This window comes from Arachis stenosperma, chromosome 6 (assembly GCF_014773155.1).
Source record: "Arachis stenosperma cultivar V10309 chromosome 6, arast.V10309.gnm1.PFL2, whole genome shotgun sequence".
NCBI classification, from domain to species: Eukaryota; Viridiplantae; Streptophyta; class Magnoliopsida; order Fabales; family Fabaceae; genus Arachis; species Arachis stenosperma.
This window is the reverse complement of record NC_080382.1, coordinates 31,333,725-31,358,174: the sequence shown is the minus strand read 5'-3', so window position 1 is coordinate 31,358,174 and position 24,450 is coordinate 31,333,725. Positions and strand designations below refer to the sequence as shown.

The 24,450-nt window shown below is 36.3% G+C and overlaps 1 protein-coding gene across 1 annotated transcript; it reads right to left on the bottom strand.

Annotated features, from left to right (window-relative positions):
• Nucleotides 1–11,330: 11,330 nt before the first annotated feature.
• Nucleotides 11,331–12,957, bottom strand: LOC130933942 (uncharacterized). The gene is made up of 3 exons (XM_057863539.1): nucleotides 12,525–12,957; nucleotides 12,035–12,351; nucleotides 11,331–11,453 (listed from the first exon to the last, which is right to left on the bottom strand). The coding sequence occupies exons 1-3, from the start codon at nucleotides 12,955–12,957 to the stop codon at nucleotides 11,331–11,333; spliced, it is 873 nt and encodes a 290-aa protein (XP_057719522.1).
• Nucleotides 12,958–24,450: the final 11,493 nt, after the last annotated feature.

Below are 24,450 nucleotides of genomic sequence, written 5' to 3'. Positions count from 1 at the left end.
TGGTGTTAGAGAAGAGAATTTACCTCCGGAAGTCAGGTACTGACCGACCTCCCCACACTTAAGGCTTTGCACCGTCCTCGGTGCCATCTGTCAGGAACAGGGGTGGGCTGGTGGCAGTATCTCCACAGTCGGGACCATCATGGCTCCCGGTGCTGGTAAAAGAAGTGGAGTCCGGGGTTTGTGAGTCGCTGAAGCGTCCCTTGAGTAGCTCCTTGAGGTGTTTGAATCGGCGCTCGTTACGGCGCTCTCTCATCTTTGCTTTCTGTTTATGCCGATCCAACTTTTCAAGTATCTACTGGAGCAATTTCTCAGTGGTAGATGCTTGTGGTATTGAAGAAGGAATATCTTCAACCGGCTCAGTAGGCTGGCTTGTAGTGGCTGCTGAAAATATGAGGTATTTCCCGTTAGGGACATATTGATCATCCCGTGGAAGCATGGCTTTGGTGTCCCCAGCTCTGCAGGAGACTCCGGCTGTTGAGACAAGATTTGAGACCAAGGCGGGGAAAGGTAAGTTGTCCGCGATTTGTACATGCTCCATAGCATTCCGGATGTGTCTTGAGAGATTCAGAGGTTGGTCTGTAAGGATGCACCATAGTAGAACAGCCATGTCCGCAGTGAAGGAGGACTCATGAGTGCTCGGAAAAACGTAATGGGACATGATCTGTGCCCATACGCGAGCCTCCAAGGTAAGTGCGGAAGCCAAGATTCCCTTAGGGCGGTTGCGGTGGTATCCGTAGATCCAACGGCTGCCAGGTAAAGCGATGACTCCGAGAATGGAGTCCCAGTCAAATTGGTATCTCTGGCGTTAAAGGGTGGCTTCTTGAAAAGCGTCCATTCCTGCTGGAATAGGGGGAAGACTCAGAACTTGCTGAATGGCCTCTTCTGTGATGGGGACTTGCTTCTGTTGGACATAAATAGACTGCAGGGTCGGTATGTAGAAGTTGGAGTAGAACTCAACTACCCAAGAAAGATTGACCTACCTTGGCTGTCTCAGTAGGAAACCCCATTGTCTTCGCTCAATTTGTGGCTCAACAAAGGTGGAAATATTGGACGGGAGGATAAGAAGGTATTCATTGTTATAGTTCCTTTCTGCTAGGATAGGGAACATCTGCTCACAGTAGCGATTGGGAAATCGCGCAGTGTCCTTTGCTGGAAAGGCTTTCTCCTTGTCGTCAACCTTTATTATCCTCTTAACTCTTTTTGTTGAGGGCTTGACTGCGGTTGAAGAAGGCTCTGCCACTAATGCTCTTTTAGTTCCTCTTCTTGCTGGTGGTTTGGAAGTAGCTTTCTCTTTTCCGTTCTTGGTGGCCATCCTGAAAGAAGGGAAAAGAAAGGAAATTAAATTCAAAGAGATAGAGCGAGGGAGAGGGTATTGTAAGTGATAGTCAATGCACAATAAAGATAAATGGCATTAACACATGGTCCGGATTACATGTGAAAAGCACATTAATGGAAATATAGCAAGTGCATGTAGGACAATGGAATGCAAGAGGTTTATTGGCATGTAGGCAAAGGCATGAGTAGCATATATCAAACATACAATGTCCAGTTTAGATTACCATTTGTAGCAAACTATCACGTTTGTATTGACAATTAAATCTAATTAATAAAATAACAAGGAAAAGTTGTGAAAAGCAAGCATTGAATAGTATAGCAACATAGAGAAGTGCAAAATGCCACATGAGCTTTTTCACAAACATATAGCATACATGGTGAATAGGGTATAGAAAATATGAAGAGAAACATGCAAGCAATCCTTTAGATAGGAGAAAAATAATTGTCAAACAATTTGCAATAATCCACAAGCATATAATGGTAAATAATGACTCAAAAGGTTTCTAACACCATGTAAAAAGGAAAGAAGAAGAAGAAAGAAAAAGAATGATTTGAAAAGAAAAAGAAAAGAAAAAGAAAATAATAATATATATATACATAATATAATAAGGATGATGGAAAAGATAGGAAGGTAAAACCTTGTTAATGGAGGGGAGAGAGAGAGAGAGTGAAAGGTGAGGTAGAAGGGGGAAGGGAGAAAGAAGAAAGAAGGGGGAAAAGAAAAAGTAAGATTTGGAGGAGAGAAAGATAAGATAATTTGGCTATTGGGTTGAGCTGTGCGGCGCATGCGACGCGGCCGCGGAAGGCACGTGTTCGCGTGGGTGCGCGTCAGGTAAGACGACGTGATCGCGTCAGTCACGCGGTCGCGTGACCCGTGTTGCGCTGCTGGCGCGAGTGCAGCCTCGCTCCAGCACAACTCTCTGTTCGATTCATTTTAATTGCCAAAATTGGGTGACGCGATCTTGTGGGTCACGCGATCGCGTGAGTGTGCGTCAGAAAATAATTGACGCGGCCGCGTCGGCAATGCGGTCGTGTGACAAGGATTGTGCTTCCAGCACCAATCCAGCACCACTCTCGCACAATATGGCATTGTGCACCCTTTTACGTCGAAAATGCAGGGCACGCGGCCGCGTGGAGCACACGGTCGCGTGGGAGGCCATGATTTCCATGCGACGCGGTCACGTCAGCGACGCGGTCGCGTGGGATAATTTATGCCTTTGGCACGACTCCAGCGCTGCTCCTGCGTAACTTTCTGTTCATTTTTATTTTTCTTTACTCTCCCTGCCACGCGGATGCGTCGCTGGTGCGATCGCGTCGCGCGGCGAAAAATTTTTTTTTTTAAAGGAAAGATAAAGACATGTAATTGAAAGAACATGAAAGCACTAATAAAGAGAAGAGTTATTTAAAGAAGAAAAACTAAAAGGGAAGAAAAAAATGATCGTACCGCGGTGGGTTGTCTCCCACCAAGCACTTTGCTTTAACGTACGTAAGTTGGACACTCCACTAGCTCAATCTGTTGTTATGTGGGGATCTTCCAGGTGGATGATCTCAAGCTCCTTGCTTTTCTGTACCTTCTCGCCATGGTACAGCGTCAAGCGGTGTCCATTAACCTTAATAAGTTCAGAGCTTGAAGGATGGCTTAGGTGATAAACTCCGTACGGTTTAGCCTTCTCTACTCTGTATAGACCTTCCTATTTTGATCTCAACTTACCGGGCATGAGCCTCAGTCGAGATTTGTAAAGGAGAACAAAATCTCCAAGTTGGAACTCTCTCTTCTTGATGTTTTGATCATGCACAGCTTTCATCTTTTCCTTATATATTCTGGAGTTTTCATAAGCTTCTAGGCGAAGGTTCTCCAGTTCCTGCAGTTGCAACTTCCTTTCAGCTCCGGCCTTCTCAATTTCCATGTTGCACTCTTTAACTGCCCAGAAGGCTCTGTGTTCGATTTCAACTGGAAGATGACAAGCTTTTCCATAAACTAAGCGGAAGGGACTCATCCCAATGGGTGTCTTGTATGCTGTTCTATATGCCCACAGTGCATCTTGTAGTCTGGTGCTCCAGTCTTTTCTGTGAGGCTTTACTATCTTTTGCAAGATACGTTTAATTTCTCTATTTGACACCTCGGCTTGCCCATTAGTTTGGGGATGGTAAGCTGTTGCAACTTTATGGATTATCCTATGCTTCTTCATCAATCCTGTTAGTCTCCTGTTACAAAAATGGGTGCCTTGATCGCTCACGATCGCTCGTGGTGATCCAAAGCGGCATATAATATGGTTTCTCACAAAGGAAACAACAGTGTTAGCATCATCAGTGCGGGTAGGAATTGCTTCTACCCATTTGGAAACATAATCTACAGCTAACAATATATAAAAATATCCACTAGAATTTGGAAATGGACCCATGAAGTCAATGCCCCAAACATCAAAAATTTCACAGAAAAGCATATATTGTTGAGGCATCTCATCCCTTTTGGATATGTTACCAAATTTCTGGCATGGGTGACAAGATTTACAAAACTCAGCAGCATCTCTAAAAAGAGTAGGCCACCAGAATCCACAGTCTAAGATTTTTCTAACTATTCGTTGAGGGCCAAAATGTCCTCCACTCTCAGATGAGTGACAGGCCTCTAAAATGGACTGGAATTCTGATTGAGGTACACAACGTCTAATTATCTGGTCAGCGCCACATTTCCATAAATATGGGTCATCCCATATATAACATTTAGACTCGCTTTTCATCTTGTCTCTTTGATGTTTAGAAAAATGTGGAGGAAATGTGCGGCTAACTAAATAATTAGCAACAGGTGCATACCAAGGGACTACCTCATATACTGCTTGCAGGTTGTCAAAAGGAAAATTATCATCTATAGGAGTAGAATCATCCTTAATATGTTCAAGGCGACTCAAGTGGTCTGCTACTAAATTTTGATTACCACTCCTATCGTTGATTTCTAAATCAAATTCTTGTAACAGCAGTATCCAACGTATAAGTCTTGGTTTGGATTCCTTTTTAGCCAATAGATACTTTAGAGCTGCATGGTCCGAATACACTACTACTCTAGTACCAAGTAAATAAGCCCGGAATTTATCCAGAGCAAAAACAATAGCAAGTAGCTCTTTCTCAGTAGTAGTATAATTGGACTGGGCAGTGTCTAAAGTCTTAGACGCATAGGCAATAACAAAAGGATTCTTACCTCCACGCTGAGCCAGTGCTGCTCCTACTGCATGGTTGGAAGCATCGCACATGATTTCAAATGGCTGGCTCCAGTCGGGTCCTCTCACAATTGGAGCTTGAGTTAGAGCAGTCTTTAGCTTATCAAATGCTTGTTTGCAATCCTCACTGAACTCGAACTCAATATCCTTTTGTAGTAATCTAGATAAGGGAAGTGCCATCTTACTAAAGCCCTTAATAAATCTCCTGTAGAAACCTGCATGGCCAAGGAAGGAACGGACTTCCCTCACAGAAGAGGGGTAAGGTAAACTAGAAATAACATTCACCTTTGCTGGGTCTACAGAAATGCCATTATTAGATACCACATGTCCCAATACAATCCCTTGCTTTACCATAAAGTGGCATTTTTCGAAATTCAATACAAGGTTTGTATTAATACATCTATCTAATACTCTAGATAATCCATCTAAGCAAAGGTAAAAAGAATCACCATAAACGCTAAAATCGTCCATAAAAACTTCCATACAGTCCTTAATAAGATCAGAGAAAAGACTCATCATGCACCTTTGGAAAGTAGCTGGTGCATTGCACAAGCCAAAGGGCATTCTCTTATAAGCATAGGTCCCAAAAGGACATGTAAAAGTAGTCTTTTCCTGATCCTCAGGAGCTATATAAATCTAGAAATAACCTGTGTAACCATCTAAAAAGCAATAATGTGATTTACCTGACAGGCGATCCAGCATTTGATCAATGAATGGAAGTGGGTAGTGATCCTTACAAGTAGCTTGGTTGAGACGCCTGTAATCAATGCAGACTCTCCAAGCATTCTGAACTCTAGTTGCTATGAGCTCTCCATGTTCATTTTTCACTGCAGTGACTCCAGATTTCTTGAGCACCACTTGTACTGGGCTTACCCATTCACTGTCTGAAATGGGATATATGATACCTGCCTCCAATAGTCTGGTCACTTCCTTTTTGACAACTTCCAAGATGGTGGGATTCAATCTTCTTTGCGGTTGACGGACAGGTCTTGCTCCCTCTTCTAAAAATATTCTGTGCTCGCATACTTGAGGGTTTATTCCCACTATGTCTGCCAAACTCCACCCAATTGCCTTCTTATGCTTCCTCAGTACATCAAGTAACTGCTCTTCTTGTTGAGAAGTCAGTTCTCTTGCAATAATAACCGGAAGCTTCTGCTCATCCTCAAGGTAAGCATATTTGAGATGTGGAGGGAGAGGTTTCAATTCTAACTTTTGATCATGGGCAGGCTCTGGGTTATCTGGGGCTTGTGAAAATGGCGAAGTGTTCTCATTGTCAGTTAAGAGGGTCCCCACACTTGGACCTTGTCCAGTGTGCCTCTCTTCAAACTCTTCTTTTTGAACTTTAGCCACACTTTCGTCTATGACATCACACTGGAAGATAGAACGATCTTCTGGGAGGTTGTCAATGACTCCATTCAGATTGAAGATTACTATGCGGCCATCTATTTCAAAGGAGTATGTCCCTGAAAAAGCATCCAATTTGAATTTTGATGTCTTCAGGAATGGTCTTCCAAGTAGGATTGATGATGGCTTATCTGAATCATTATGGGGCATCTCCAAGATATAAAAATCAGTGGGAAATGTGAGCCCTTTAATGTTCACCAAAACATCTTCAGCAACTCCAGCCACTGTAATAATGCTTTTATCTACTAACACAAAACGAGCTGCCGACCTTTTTAAGGGAGGGAGCCTTAAAACATCATATATAGACAAAGGCATTATACTGACACATGCTCCTAGATCACACATGCAATTATAAATTACTACACCACCAATAGTACAACTAACTATGCAAGGACCTGGATCACTACATTTTTCAGGTAATCCTCTCATTAAAGCAGATATAGAACTACCTAAAGGAATAGTTTCTAATTCATTAATTTTGTCTTTATGGATACATAAGTCTTTTAGAAACTTTGCATATTTACGTACCTGCTGAATAACATCAAAAAGGAGAATAGTTACCTCAACCTTTTTGAATATTTCTACCATTTTAGGATCAGGTTCCAGCTGCTTCCTAGGCTTCTTTGCAAGTTGTGGAAATGGGATGGGAGTAATGTTTTCTGTGGTGCCTGCACCTTTTTGTGCTTCTTCCTGTGGTTGAGCTATCTCTTCTTCAGCTATGTCCTGTATATCCTCTTCCTCTTCAATATCTTCGATTTCTACCACCTCTTCAGCTGAGGCGTATTCTGGTGAGCTTGGTTCCTCCTGATTCCTCTCCTGCAGTGTGGTTCCGGATCTCAGGGTGATGGCATTAATGCCTCCCTTTGGAATGGGTAATGGTTGAAAGGGGATTCCAGTGGTGCTTGAAGGTTGGTTACTGGAATTTTGTGCTGAACCAAGTTGTGTCATAAAAGCTTGCAGAGTAGAGGTGAAACCATTCAGACTGGCATTAATACTGTTCACGATGGTATTTTCCATGGCCAGTTGTCTTTTCTCAAAAGCTTGTAATAAATCTTCATTAGAAGATACAGAAAAATGAGTAAATTGAGAGGTTTGCTGCTGATTGTTCGGTGGTCTTTGGTTTTGCCTCAGGTGAGGGGCTCGGTAAGGTTGATTTTGCTGCCTATTGTTGTAATTATTCCACCTCTGATTTCCCTGATTATCTCTGCCTCCCCTATTATTGTTGTCCCTCCAATTCTGGTTTGAATTGTCCTGCCATCCATGGTTATTATTTCTACTTTGATTGTACCCTTGGTTGGGGCGGTCATAGAAGTTGTGAGTGGATGCCACCATGTTGTCTTCTTGTTGGAGCTACGGGCATTCATCAGTGTAATGACTGTAATCAGCACAAATTCCGCAAATTCTTTATGGAACTAGTTGTTGGTTTTGCTGAGCTTGTTGATTTAACTGCATTTGCTTCAGTAGGTTGGTCATTTCACAGATGCTTCGATTTAGAGCAGCAGTCTCTATGCCAGAAGATACTTCTGCAACGGCCCTTGAACCGCGTTGCTTCTGTCTGTGGTTCCGAGTAGATTCAGCTAAATCACTGATCAATTGCCAAGCTTCATCAGTGGTCTTGTACTTCTTCATAGACCCATTGCTGGCACTTTCCAATGTGGTCTTATCTTGGGGCCTCATACCTTGTGTGATATAGTTGAGTAGCACGATCTTGTCAATCATGTGGTGGGGGCATGCTTCCAGAAGATTATTAAAGCACTCCCAGAATTCAAAGAGAGTCTTATTGTCTTCCTGAACAATTGTAGAGATATCCTTCCTCAGTTTATCAGTAACTTCAGATGGAAAGAATTTCTCCAGAAACTCCTTTCTGAGTGTATCCCAGTTGGATACATTTGCTAGAGGTTGAGTGTAGTACCACTCTCTTGCTTTTCCCTCAAGAGAGAACGGAAAAGCTTTCAACAGAATTGAAGTTTCATCAGTGCCATCACGCCTGACAGTAGAACAGGCTGCCTGGAAATCTCTCAAGTGCTTGATAGGCTCTTGAGCAGGTAGGCCATGAAACTTGGGCATCAAATTTAGCAGTGCGGTCTTTATTTCAAAATCCATAGCTACCGCTGGATGATGCGCTTGAAACGGTTGCATTGTAAAATCAGGAGCTCCTTCCTCCTGAATGGTAACTCTTCTAGCTGCCATGTTTTCTGCACGTAAAACAACCGAATCAGTAGAACGGGAGCTAGTTTCTTCCTCAGATTCACTTTCAGATCCGCCCTCAGAGTGGACTAACCTACACTGTTCTCGCCTTATTCGTGAAATTGTTCTTTCAATTTCAGGATCGAATATTAGCAAGCGCGGATCAGGAAGTGAACGTGTCATTTGACAGAAGAAACATGCAGCTCATAGTAGCAAAATTAAATAAAATGCAAGTAAATAAATTCTAATTAATAAAATTAGCACTCTATTGCAACTCCCCGGCAACGGCGCCAAAAATTGATGGAGTACAGAAGCTGGTGAATTAAAAATTTATTAAAATGGTTACGTTGCAAGTATAGTTCTTAACTCACCGAAAATCTGCCTATCAATTTAGAAACATGTCACAGAAAGTTTAAATTAAAATTACTGTGAGTTTTAAGTCCCAGGTCGTCTCCCAACGTGTTGCAGAAAAGTGTGCTGTTTTATTAATCAGATATTCTAAAAAGTTGAGCTAAGTAAATTGGGATTTAAATTGAGGAATTTTAAATAATATAAATAAAAGCCTTGACTGGGAATTGATTGGTTAGAATCTCTATCATTGATGGAATGAGTTTTAAGATTGATTTATAATTAATGGTTACTCTGTTTGGTTATCCTTTACTAGGTAAGGGAAAGTCAAACAAGTTGGAATGCCAGATCTGTTCACGGGTTACAACCCACTTAGTTCAAGGGGATTGGCGTTGGTGACAGGATAGCAATCCAACAATTAACCCAACTACAAATTTTTTCTTCAATCCTTCCAACTCAAGAGTTCCTTTTAATCAATTCCCCATCAAGTAATGAAACTACTCACGCATTGTAAATAAAGAATCCATGGCACATGAAAGGGAATTAAAAGAAGACATGATTATTGGAATTGAAATTAAATTAAAAAGAAATAATCCTTGCATTAATTAATCATAAAAGTATCTGAATGACAAAATTGAACATAACAAAGAACATTGAAGAATAAAACCAAGTTAAGAGAACAAACTAGAGTGATGAAGTCTTGATGAGGAAATAACTCTTCTCAATGTTCCAATGCTAAGACCAATTGAAAGTTAAAATTCTAAAAGCTATCAAGAGAAAACCTAAGAGAGTGAAAAACTAGATCTAAAAACTACTGAATGAATGTGTCTCCCTTGTTTCTGCATATTCTCCGACTATAGTCTGCTGTTCCGGGCCGAAAACTGGGCCGAAATACGGTCCAAAATTGCTGGTTTCGGATTCTGCAGATTAAGCAGATCGCGCATGTCACGCGATCGCGTCGTCCATGCGGACGCGTCGCTTGCGCTTTTCCACTTCACGCGTTCGTGTCATCCAAGCTACCGCGTTGCTTGTGCTTTCCAATCCGCGCGGCTGCGCAAGCCATGCGGCCGCGTCACTGCGATTTGCGCTCCTTCGCGCAGTCGCGTGAGCCATGCGACCGCGTCACTTTCCGCTGGTTATCTCCTCAAATTCTTGTGTTCCTTCCATTTTTGCTAGCTTCCTCTCCAATCTCCGTCTCATTCATGCCCTATAAAGCGTGAAACACTTGACACACAGATTACGGCATCGAATGGAATAAAGGAGAATTAAAATTAAATAATTAAAGTCTCTAGGAAGCAATTTTCAAACATGTAATAAATTCAGGAAGGAAATCTAAATGCATGCTAAATTGATGAATAAGTGGGTAAGGATCATGACAAAACCACACAATTAAACACAATAAACTATAAAATAGTGGTTTATCAGTCTCCAAATATTAATCTAACTCCAAAGCCAACTTGGAAGCCTACTCCATTGACATGGATGCCAATTTTGCATACATGTAAAGGGAGTAGAAAAAAGACATGATAATTTTAGAATTGAGTTGAGATAATCAAGCAAATAAGGAAATTAAATAGAAAATACTCTTTGCATTAATAAATTGACAAGATAAGGAGATAAACTAAAGTAATAGAATAAATAAAAGTAGAAGAGAAACTAAATTAAAGGAATATTGAACCTAGAATCGGGAAGAAATAAACCTAAAACGAAGAGAAATCCTAAAACCTAGAGAGAGGAGAGAGCCTCTCTCTCTAAAAACTACATCTAAAACCTAAGTTGTGAATAATGAGAAGTGTCTCTTTGATTTCTCCACTCTGCAGCTTCTAACTAGTGTTTTTGGGCTTAAAATTGGGCCAAAAATAACCAAGAAATCACCCCTAGTGATTTCTGATATGTTCAGCATGTGATTCATGCACGTGTATGCGTCATGTATGCATACGCATCGCTTGTCTGTGCCCTATCCACACGTGTGCGTGCGCATCCCTAAACGCCGGATCAACTATGACAAATTGTATATCGTTGCGAAGCCCCAGATGTTAGCTTTTCAACGCAACTAGAATCGTCTCATTTGGATCTATATAGCTCAAGTTATGATCGATTGAGTGCGAAGAGGTCAAGGCTGATAGCTTTGCAGTTCCTTGAGCTTCCTGTATTCCTTCCACTTTTGCATGCTTCCTTTCCATTCTCTAAGCCATTCTTGCCCCGTTATCTCTGAAAATACTTAACACACATATCAAGGCATTGAATGGTAATAAGAGAAGATTAAACATAGCAAATTGAAGAACAAAGAAGCATGTTTTCAATCATAGCATAAGATTAGGAAGAAAAGTGTAAAACATGCGGATTCTATGAATAAATGTGAGAATAGTGGATAAAATCCCCTCAATTAAGCACAAGATGTACCTTGAAATAGTGGTGCATCACATAGGCAAGTAAATATAGTTGTAGATACTTTTGCATATACACTATGACAACAAAAAAGAGCTTGACAATCAATTTTCACTTCAGATCATAGAGCCTAGTCAATTTTGACTTCAAATCATAGAGCCTATTGCAATTTATCCTACATTGAAACTAACTTCAATGTTCTAAAAGAATTACCTAATAGAACATTTTCAACTACACTCTAGATATAATAAATAGGGAAAACGAAGATGTTATAAACCCTAAACCTATTTTGCCAAAAATATAAAGAACAAAAAATAACTAAAATAAAACTAAATTAACAAACTGTAAATCAACAAATTAATAAATTTCAAAGACCCAAAGATGTTCAATGTCAAACAATAGAACAATCCATAAATTAGGCAGAATTGCAAAGTAAGATGAGGTTGAGAAATCAAATTAGCCAGGGTGTATAGAGAAATTCGTACCACCGCTGGGGAAAGAAAAAACCACAACATTTCCCTTGCCCAATGGCGAAGATGACCCACTGCCGGTGAAGGAAGGAACGGTACCATGGTAGTTCTGCAGGAACAAGAATAGGGTGCGCTGTTATGGATAACTAATACAAATGAGAATCCGACAAATGAACCCACTCCCTGGAGTGATGTATTTTGACACAAACAGCGCGATCGCTAGAAAGTAACATCAACAATGGGGAGGGAGCATACTCTGGCATTTGGACACTGAAGATGAAGAGAACACGGTAGCACTCTTCTAAGAAAAAGAAAGAAGAAACCTAAATGCCTGAACCTATTTCCTAATTTGATAATACATTGGATTTTAATTTGTAATAAATGTAATTGTTGACTCCCAAAATATTTTAACACATGGTTAATTTCTATATTTAAACAACTTTTTATAAGATTTAAATAAAAATTGATATAGTATAAACCACTATTTGTTAAACCTAAAAAAATACATTATACAAATAAATAAAAATATCATACTAATTAGATATATATTTTTCCCCACAATAATTAGGCATAACTAAAATTAATATTTAAAAGACTAACCAAAAGATTTATAGTCTTCTGAATCTTGAACAAAACAAGAAGCCATTCAAATTTTATCAAAAACCTCTGTGAAAAATTTTTATCAAAAACCTCTGTGAAAACAACATTCTTAGTGAAATTTGGAAATTCTGAATTTTCATCAAATAGCAAAATATTTAGTCCACTTCTGCTCCTCACACGAGATACAGCGACATATAGTTGGCCATGGGAAAATACCAGACGCCGTAAAAATAATCCGACAACAGATAATGTTTGCCCTTGACTTTTATTAATCATCATTGCAAATGACAAGCTTATTAGAAATCGTCTACGCTGAAATTTAAAAGGTATCCCAGCATCACTTGGAATAAGATTCATTCGAGCAATATATACTTGATCACCAATGTTACTACCAGAAACAACCTCGGCTGCAATCACATTTGATCCCAGGTTACAATAAGTCGAGTTCCACTGCACAAACCACTAGTTCAGTCAATATTTCTCAACAAAATAATAGGTACCCCTTTCTTTAATTTGAGAGAATGATTGGGTAAGCCAAAATATCTAATTTGGTTTAAAAATTCAGTGGTTATCCAACTACAGTCAATATCACCATAAGCATCACTACCACAAATAATATCGGCACTCAAATATTCCTTTTCTTCACCCGGTAACAAATTAACTATGTAGTTATTAATCTCTTCAACAATTTCAACAGTTGGAGCCAATATTGCCTTATCTTGAAAGAAAATTGGTTTTTCAAAATTCACAATAATATTTGGATAAATTACATTAATAATATCTTCAACTAGATTATCAGAAGTATGAATAAGCAAATCAGTTGGTACTTCTACACAAAGTTTATCATTGACAACCGCACCAAAATTTCCCTCTCCTATCTGAAGTATCCACTCTGATAAGGATCTTAACTCCTCCAGAACAGCCTCTTCCAATGCACTATCCAATCTTGTATTCTTTGTTAAGGTTAATACCTCAAAATGCTTCCAAAGAATTGAAGAATTAATAATGACCATCACAATCTCAGCTCTGGAAGCTCTTGGGACGACAGGTAATACATGTCAGAAATCACTACCCAAAACAATTATTTTTCCACCAAATGGTAAATCTTTGTTAACAACAGACACAGATGGCATTATATCACGAAGGGTTCTATCCAATGCCTCGAAAGCCAACTTATTAGTCATCGGTGCTTCATCCCAAATAATCAAATCAGCACATCGAATCAATTCTGCCTTAGCACTAGCTTTTGAGATTCTGTAAATAGTATTCTCATTTAACTCAATTGGAATGTTGAACATTGAATGAGCTGTCTTATCCCCTGGTAACAACAATGCTGCAATTCCACTCAATGCAACATTAATGACAATTTTCCTCTCAGATCGCAACCAAGCTGATAATGTCCTGTACAAGAAATTTTTTCCTATTCCGTCGAATCCATATATAAAAATCCATCCACCTTCTATGTTACTAACACAGTTGACAATTTTCTCGTATATAACTCTTTGTTCTTCATTCAACTTCAATAAATTTGAATAATGCTCCTAGATTAATAAAGCAATATCATATTGTATTTCCTGTGACAACATAGAGTTACTGAATTGAGAAACCAGTTGCATATCTGGACATGGCATACCAGCATAATCTCTTAATGACTTTCCATTATTCTGGAGCAACTTCTCAATCTCAATCAAACAGAAAGTCTATAATTCACTTTCAGTCATTTGTAATCCTATAATTACAAGTTGCTTAGAAACCCAAAATAAAGATTTAGCATCTAGATTTAAAACAAAATGTGTGTCTATATACACATGTGTGCACGCACAAACACGCGTGCATATGAACCTATACATACACATAAACAATTTCTATTAGTCAAGTTTCACAATGTAATAAAAAAATCATACCTGGAAATCCAAGTTCTTGTCGTCTATAATAAAGGATACCATCAGATAACAACATCCAAGTTTCCTTCCAAACAAACAATAGGCGCATAATAGAACCAGACAACAACAATGTCACAAAAAACTTCCTTAACTACTCTCCCGATGACAACTTACCAACTTCTTTAATAGCATAAACAAATTCATTATCACCAACCAAAAAACCCATAGCTGAACATGCATGTTGAAATGTATCATATACAATTGAATTAACTGTTCTTATACTTCAGAAACTGGTGCAAACTCTTTGAACATTCAACAATAATCGCATGTAAAATAATTCACCTGTAGATGGATGAGCAAAACTTAATCTACCAATTGAAAACCCCTTTCATGTTGGCATCCATTCCCTAGATTCTGGATCATATACAAATTTACTTGGGTACTCAACATATGTCAAACATTGCCCTTCAGCATGTCGCCTATGAGCTGACATCCAAGCAGTAAACATCGTCATCAAATCTCTATTCCGATCAAATACTGAACTAATAATGCCATTATCATTAAACACAATATACTGTTGATTTGGCAAATGAAAAGTCAACCGCTGCATAGCAGGCCATCTATGATGTATATCATATGTAAATATTCTCCACATGGACTCTGAAGGAGAAAGATAACGACAATCATAATACTGTTTAAGCTCATCCACAACTTGCAAGTTTTGACAACCACTCATTGATTGGTCCATTGTAGCAGTCAAACGATCAGGGCCCTTGTTGACATACTTAAAAAGATATTCGATAACATTTGACTTGTTACAAAACTCTAAGTTTATGTGAGCTTGATATTTCATTAACAATAACGGATTAAAAGCACAACAAATCTGTTATCAATATCTGTACCGCTCAACTTGACAGTAACACCTATGTCACGACTTTTATATACTGGATAACCATCATCATCAAATGTACTCTCATTCACAAACTACTTAGGGTAAAACTTTGAACATTTACCATCTTTCATACAAGGAGAAGTCGGCCGTATTCTACCACACGGACCATGAATTATATATTTTGTGACCATCCTATACCAATTAGGAAATTTTGCAGGATTAGGTAATTCTGCACAAATTAATTCATCAACAAGTTTAACATTCTGCAACGTGTTTCTTCTATCAAGCCAAAGCAAAAAATGTGCATGGGGTAAAATTTTTTGAAACTCAATTGTATATATACCTACATAAAATAACAATTAATAAATCAATAAAATATATAAATAAACTATACAATAAAAATAAGTTATTATAAGTTAGTCCTAAAAAAAATATAAAATCAAAGAAATATAAAAAATATATCAGCATTGAGAGGACCAAAAAAGTGCCACCTTTAAGGTCAGTTAGAAGACACTTTAGCTTAGCATGAAAAACTCGACAAGAAATATCCGGTCTATCAGTAATTGGAATCCCTTCACAACGGGTATATCTTTGAAATTTAGGCCAATTTGGATTACAAGTAATAGTGAGGAACAAATCAGGATAACCATAATGCTTGCAAATTGCTATAGCATCCTGGCAATTATTAAACATATAACGTTTACCACCTGTAAAAGAAGATGGTAGTATAACCCTTGTCACAATTGAGAATGCTTCAACATCACCACGTTGCATAGCTTCCTCTATACCATGCAAAAACTCCCCTCTAATTGTACTTTGTTTCTTCCTAATTTCAAAGAGTCTTTGTGATTCTATCGATGCAAAACAATCAACAACAAATTGTTGGAACAACCTCCTAGCTTTGTGAATGATGCTTCCCTCATCTTCTCTCATTTATAATAAAAAACTCACAAACTCACGCAAAGACATCCTTGTCCTTCTTCCACGTACGTAAGTATTTTGAACCCCTCGATATGGGATGTTCAATTGATACCCATCCTCACTATAAGAAAAAAGTAAAGGATACTATAATAGCAAGTATAAAGCGTGAGTTTCATAAATCCGTTGCAATTGACCACTGGTGGACTGAATAATAACATCACAACCACGGTCGGATGATTCGAAATCTCCAACTATCAAAGCAGCAATCTCATCACACGAAGGATAATTGTAAATTCTTGGATTATGTACTCGCTGAGAAAACAATCTCGAACAAAATTCTTGCGAAGGATGATACTCATAAAATTATCGAGCTCTCCGAAACAATTGGGCTATAACATTGTGTTCCTCAATCATTTGCATTAGACCAACTATCAATTCCTTATCTATTTCAGTTGTTTGCCTACAGAAAGAAATAATACAACAATTCATTTAAAATCTCTCTAGTCCATAGTATAAAACAAAAAACTCAAAATGATACACATATAATGGAAAATAATCATAATAATAATCAACCATAGAAGTTGAAAAGAACATACCCAAAAATTTCCAAGAGATTGACTACTTCATGCTGTGTGTCGTAAATATATAACTGTGCAAATTTTGAATTTTCACCAATAATTGGTAGCAAACTCCCAATTCTATGATAAACTTGCCCATTTATGATAAACTAAGGTGGTCCACTACCATCGTTAATTGAGTCATGCACTTTACATCCAAATGAAGTTAATGCAAAACATACTATTGTACAATCTATAAGGTTACACAATAATTCTGGAGGCCTTTGCAAATAGGGCAATTGAACTTTTTCTTTCGAGCAACAAAGTGTAAATACTGGTTGATTTACTGTTGAATATTTTTCAACACGTCTAACAACCAAAAGTTTGCCCCACAAAATGAACATGTGTAATCAGCATCACCAATATCAAGACACCCTGTATAGATTTCAAACAGAAAGAAAAATCACTGCAATCACCTTACACCACAAATACGTTGAAAAGGGATAACAAGTATCTATCAATATTTTGCTTACATAAATACAATGAACCAAGAATGATGTAAAACAATCATTCATAAATCATCATATTTAAAACCAAAATTTTTATTCTCTATTATCACTTATGTAGGAATTTTCTTTGCATTTATGAATTTACATTTATGTATAGATAAATATATTTACTATGCATCACATCTCCATATTTGTAATCAAAAAAATCAAACAGATAATAAATATGCGAGGAAAATTAGTGTGAATAAATTAAATAAATCAATACATACAAATTAAATCAAATGATAAATAGAAATATTATCATAGAACAAAATAAACAATTAAAAAAAACAAATACCTTGGAGCTCACTTTGCAAAAAAAGAGGATGATCAATCAGAGAACCAAATGGATTACATGAATTTATGGAAGGATCATATATATCTGATTCATCTGTTTTTTGAAAAAAAAATCATTATGGAGTAATCATAATTAATCTTTGATATTTTAAATACATGTTATACACATATCATTTACAATACGAAATAAAAAAGAACCTCCCAAAAAATAAAAATAAAACTAAACATAGAATATGAAATAATAAAAAAATTAAAGGAAACTAATATTCAAGATATATTAAGTTAAACATTACTACAGTCACCACGACTACCACTGTTACTGTTATTATTATTATTATTATTATTATTATTATTATTATTATTATTATTATTATTATTATTGGTATGAACCTAAGTTTTATAAAATGTACAGGAATACACGAAATATAAGAGTATGTTATAAATAATTAAAATAGACTTAAATATATGATAATACCTGAAACTAATAAATTTTTTGTTAGACTGCTAGCATCTCGATCAACATGTACATCATCTGATATTTAAAAAAATCAAAAGAACATTCAAATAAAGAAAGAAACAAGATAGTAGTAAGAAAAATTATAAAAAACAAGAAAAGTAAAAAAGAAAGCCCATATATAAAAATATCCATAATAACAACAAATACGATAGGTGAAAAGGAATGAAAATCTACAATATTTAACCATTAGAAAAAAAGAAAAAATAACCTATAGTATTTGTGGATGTAGTGCTAGGTAATGAGCCAACAATATTTACTACAAAATATCACAAACAACAATGAGCACGGCACAATATATACCATATGTAATATTTAGTTGAGAAATACGTGAAAAAATTTACCGAGACCATGTGAATGTTGAGATCTTTGACTTTATTTTCTTTTTAAACATTCTTTTCTATATAACCTTGCAGAAGCACATAAGTGAGACATTTAAACTTGATTTCTCTCACAAAAATAATAGAATATAAATACACCACTATGGATTGGAACAAAGAATCTTCAACATGACACTTGAGTCATTTTTTTTGTGAAAGGATACTAACAAATCACTTCAACAAACAAAACTATACACATATATATAAACACACACAGGTATATAGATATCTATGAATTAAGGCTACAATAGGAATGAGAGAAAAAATCTAAAACTTAAATGTTTAATATGCATGTGAGGCTAGTCTAACAAAAATATATAAAAAACGTGACTCACAAACCATAGTATCTAAGCTATACCTAATAACACAATATACCTAGTACATAGCTAGCTGAAAGAACAACATATAGCTCATAATTCCTTGTTTGACACTCGCAATAATCTTGCATGTTTATCCTTTAATATTGACAAAATTATTATTATTATTATTATTATTATTATTATTATTATTATTATTATCTTTTAGTGCGACATTATAAAAAGAAAAATATCTTGCTAGGATACTCAAATAACTACAAAACAACGGTTAATGAAATTAAAAGTACACAATACATAAATAAATAAAAAGCTGCTAGATTTCATTTAGTCTTGTACTTTCACAAGATCGTACATACATATATATAAATAAACATCATAGGTGAAAATTTCAAAATAACCTAGAATCCATAACCTGACCATATCACATCATTTATACAGGACACTATGTACAATCCCTAGCAAAGTAGAAACAAACAAAGGAGAACTATCAAACCATGCTAGTCTTTGGACACAGCTCAAAAAATGGATACGACAGAGAGACAACATCTTCATATCCGTTTGAAACATTAGATTCAGTACATATAAGTTAACTATTTCTTAGATTAGTAGACTATTTCACAATAACACCAGAAGCTCCATTAAAACATCTCAAAGATCACGGTTCTTGAGAACTTTGAAAGTTGGGTCAAGCTCCTCATCAACAACATCATCAAAAGCTTTCTTCAGATTTCTCTTAACCTTTCCACCCCTAGGAGGATTGTAAATAATCTCTTTCTTGATCACATGAACAGGGGATCCATCAGAACAACAGAAAGTACACCTTACCATGCAAAATAATGGAATAATTGAATAAATATAAATAGCGGAGAACATGCAATCATATAGATAGACAAATCATCTTAATTTTTCAGCCCAATCAAATTTATTATCCTCCGTAATTCATGGAACACAATAGATAATTTAACTAACCAATACATTCATAATTTAAATCACTTCCAATAAACAAATTATCGTAGTTTCGATGAGAGGAGAATTCAAGAGGACCTCAATTTCGAGGCTGCACTCCCTATCAACAAGTGCACTATCATCAACTGTTTTTCCTTTCTCTTTCATAATATCATCTTCACTACTTATATCATCCAATCCAGGAACTTCGACACCCTTTTTACCAAGAAAATCAATCAAAGGCTTGCAGTTTGTCTTCATATTGGAACTATTTCCATCAGAAGTGATACCCTTATCCAGCACCTCACACGAATCCTTCTTGCCAACAATATATTCATGGTTACTTGAAGGGATCTTTCCCAAATAACCATCCTAAACACTTATTATTAGAAAAATAAAAGAAAATCAAACGAAAAAAAATCAATAAAGTAGAAGGACAGAATAAACTAAAACAACATTATAAGGCAGGTACATATCAAATACACGAGGTTGAAGATGCAACCTTCACTAGAGTACGCTCATCATCCGCATCATAGTTATGTAACTCAAATATGAAAATAATAGCAGCATCATCGCAAACTCTTCTCACACAAAAAGTTCCAAAATATTTGTCTGCACCAACATTCTTGGTATCTATCTTAAAAAGCATTTTTCCCCAACAATTGCTGGAACATCACAGGATAACTATCTCCACAAACAACCTGTGAAATAATTTGAACACATGATTCTTAGAAAAATCAAGAACCAAATAGACACTCAAACACAGTCATCAAACAATTATATATGGCACAAACAGATCTTATCCACTATTAAACTCAACAACAGAAAAAAAAATAAATCATACACTTGCATCCTTTTGAATCTCTCCAAACAGATTAGCACATGATTTTTTCAAGTAAGCAGCCTCACGATAAAATAAGACAAATACACCATATCCATTATCATCCTCAACTGCTATTTTGATCCTATATCTGACCATAGAAAAATTACCCAATAAGAAATTTAACAAAAAAAAAATAACAAAATAACTATAATTAAAAAAATAGAACAAAGAGAATTAAAAAATAAAAGGAAAAAGAAAGAAATAAAAGATCACACAGAAAGAAATAAACACAACATACCTAGGAGTCACATTGGTAACATAATGCTGACGAAAATCACAATAATATGCACCACCTTGAGGCTGAATTAACTTCCCACAAACATAAGCTGAATACCATCATGGTCCCTCATCCACAATAGATCTCACAGTATCAAAAACCACAAAAGACCCTTCCTATTATAACATAAAAAATAAACATTGAGATATAAAGGGAAAACATAATTTTGTATAAGTTTTTCATCAAAAGACAACTAAGTCAAAATTGACTAAAGACATGGAAAAACTTAATAAACCTCATTGTTATCATGGAGTTCCTCAATAGTGCATCTCCTAGTAAGACGCATAAAATCATCTTTTAATGAAACACCCTTGCCCTCATTATCAATAAACAATGGTTGTGTTCCATTGATATCTTGGTCAACCATACTAATCGTTATAGAAGAATAAAAAAAAGGAAAGATTCGGGCAAAAAAGAAAAAACAGAAACAATACCAATTAAACTTAAAACACAAAAAAGAGAATAGAATGAAATTATATTAACCAAGTTAAAACTATAAATACGAACACCAATGAACTAAACATATCATTTATTAAGATACTATTCAATAACCAATTTTTGAAATCAACTACTTCAGCCAAATCAGGATTAAAGAACAAGCGAGTAGCATGCATAACATTTTGGAGACCAACTTGTCCTACAAAACACCCAATTGAATAAATAAATAAGGAAATACAGAAAATTAAATATAAAATAGAGAAATTTCAGAAGAAATTGAAAGCCTGAATATTATAATATTCACTACCCCTAAAGAATTTAACTTTGGCAAGTTAGATCACAACAACTAGCTGCTGCATATAACCAGAACCTAAGAAATGATGCACTTCATCCACGTATTCTTCAAATAGAGCACAACATATTGTCAACCTGAAAAAAATATTTTTAAAAACTTAGATCCATTAACAATTCAATATAAAACCCCACTAAAAACTAACAAGACAGTGCTAAACATAAATAATAGGTAACCAATACAAAACACAATCAACATCAAGATAAGACGCATAAAACAAACTCTTTTGAAGATAACTCAAGAATGATCATCTTCATCACTTTTCCATCCTTCACATACTCTTTCTCTTCACCGACATAAGTTAGCAAACCAATAACATCTATCCAAAAAATACAAACATCAATAAAATTACAGTTCAAAAGTGCACGCTTCCATAAAAATCAACCAAAAAAAGGCAACAAACTAAAAAAAAGAAAATGAAGGGGATAAAGAAGATACAAAGTCACGTACCAACTAAGTAAACATAATCTTCAGTCATTTTCAAGAGCTCGTCAAATGGACGAAAACTGAAACATGTCTTGGGGATAGCATTATCGGGGATAGGAAAAACAGTTGTACGGTTAAGAAAAATCAACTTAAACTCTTGTTTTGCTGCCCTATAATTGCCTTGGTTTGGAACAACACTAAAATATGACATTCGGTATGTTTGACCCTTAATAATATTCTCTTTAAACCTATTTATGAGCTACTTCTTAACAGTTGCCTGGATTTTGTTAGACTGCGTAAGAAAATAAAAACAAATAAAAAAATAGTTACAATGAATACAATTCAAGAGGAAAGAAAGCCATAAATAAAATCAACCCAAAATCAACAATGAACAGCCACTCACATCTTCATCAACAAGAACAATTTCCATTGAATTTGCAACATTATGATTTCCAAATGAAGGACAATCCAAGTTCTTAGTACCATAATTTTAAGTCTCCATGCCTCCCTTGGAGGGTGGATCTTAGAGATAGAATGAAATGGAGGAGGCATTGGCTCAACCACCAAACACAATAGAGAAAACTAAGAAAAAAATAGAAACCAAAAACAAAGGATTTCAGAGAAGGAAGGAGGTGCGTTGGACCGTATAACCAAGGAGTCCTTTTTACAGACAAGCTAAGAAATCACCAAAATATTTGAATTTGAATACCTCAAAGAAAGGGTGAGAAAATATGTATCACATAGCATACATCATCTAATATCTATCATATACATATCTATACATCTATACATACGTGACTACCACAATCAAGAACACTTATGTTATCTTCCCTGGGCACCAACTGAATAAGAAAGGACAGATTCTAACAAATCTCATGTCATTATAATTATAAATAATAGGATAGAATACCCTAAAACCCACTAACATCTAATCTACTTGAACATCTGTATGTATACATATGAGGCACAACCAAAAATACATATAATGTAGTCATTGGAAACAATCTGAATAAGAAAAGACATCTATTAGTAAATCTAAAGTGACTATTATACTATTATAGAATAATAAGAGAATTGGTTAAAGGGACTAATAAATCTAATATTTCACACTATCATAGTGATATAAAATATCTTATAACCCACCAATATCTAAGTGAACCTACTAAATCAATATAAACCATTAACAACTAAATTCCAAAACTCCAAACACAGGTGATGAGCGAATAATTTATACGCTTGTTGGCATTGTTTTTATATAGTTTTTAGTATGATTTAGTTAGTTTTTAGTATATTTTTATTAGTTTTTAAGCAAAATTCACATTTCTGGACTTTACTATGAGTTTGTGTGTTTTTCTATTATTTCATATATTTTTTGGCTGAAATTGAGGGACCTGAGCAAAAATCTGATCCAGAGGCTGACAAAGGACAGCAGATGCTGTTGGATTCTGACCTCCCTGCACTCGAAGTGAATTTTCTAGAGCTACAAAACTCCAAATGGCACGCTCTCAATTGCGTTAGAAAGTAGACATCCAAGGCTTTCCAACAATATATAATAGTTTATACTTTGCATGAGATTTAATGATGTAAAATGGCATCAAAACGCTAGCTCTCTGCCCTTTTCTGACGTCAAAATGCCAGAACTGGCATAAAAGTTGGAGTTAAATGCCCAAGAGAAGCCTCTGCACGTGTGAAGCTCAATGCTCAGCCCAAGCACACACCAAGTGGGCCCAGAAGTGGATTTCTACATTATTTACCTATTTCTGTAAACCCTAGAAGCTAGTTTCATTATAAATAGGACCTTTTACTATTGTATTTTCATCTTCATATCATAGAGACATTCTGGATATCATATTTTCATACTTGGGGAGGCTGGCCATTCGGCTATGCCTGGACCTCCAGACTACTTAAGTATTTTCAACGGTGGAGTTTCTACACACCATAGATTAAGGTGTGGAGCTCTGCTGTTCCTCGAGTATTAATGCAATTACAGTTATTTTCTATTCAATTCAGCTTATTGTTATTCTAAGATATTCGCTTGCACTTCAACCTGATGAATGTGATGATCTGTGACACTCATCATCATTCTCACCTATGAACGTTTGACTGACAACCACCTCCGTTCTACCTTAGATCGAGCGTATATCTCTTAGCCTCCATTCCGAAAGATCAGAGTCTTCATGGTATAAACTAGAATTAGTGGCAGCCATTCCTGAGATCCGAAAAGTCTAAACCTTGTCTGTGGTATTCTGAGTAGGATCAGGAAAGAGATGACAGTGACGAGCTTCAAACTCGCGAGTGTTGGGCATAGTGACAGACGCAAAAGGATCACTGGATTCTATTCCAACATGATCAAGAACCGATAGATGATTAGCCGTGCGGTGACAGCACATTTAGACCATTTTCACTGAGAGGACGGGAAGTAGCCATTGGCAACGGTGACACCCAACATACAGCTTGCCATAGAAAGGAGTAAGAAGGATTGGATGAAGGCAGTGGGAAAGCAGAGATTCAAGAGGAATAAAGCATCTCCATACACTTGTCTGAAAATTCTCACCAATGATTTATATAAGTATCTCTATCTTTATTTTCTATTTATTTATCTTTTAATTATCAAAACTCCATAACCCATTTGAATCCACCTGACTGAGATTTACAAGGTGACCATAGCTTGCTTCAAGCCGACAATCTCCGTGGGATCGACCCTTACTCACGTAAGGTTTATTACTTGGATGACCCAGTGCACTTGCTGGTTAGTTGTGTGAAGTTGTGAAAAAGAGTTGAGATTACAATTGTGCGTACAAGTTGTTGGCGCCATTGTGTATCACAATTTCGTGCACCAACAGGAAAAGAAAAAATAAAAAAAAAACAACAAAAGA

Coding starts and splice junctions, on each gene's coding strand:
- LOC130933942 (XM_057863539.1), bottom strand. CDS start 12,957: ATGGTCATTATTAATTCTTCAATTCTTTGGAAGCATTTTGAGGTATTA. Junction 12,352..12,524: donor TGCTTATGGTGATATTGACT/GTAGTTGGATAA, acceptor ATGTGATTGCAG/CCGAGGTTGTTTCTGGTAGT. Junction 11,454..12,034: donor AGAATGTTGTTTTCACAGAG/GTTTTTGATAAA, acceptor TTGTTCCTGCAG/AACTACCATGGTACCGTTCC.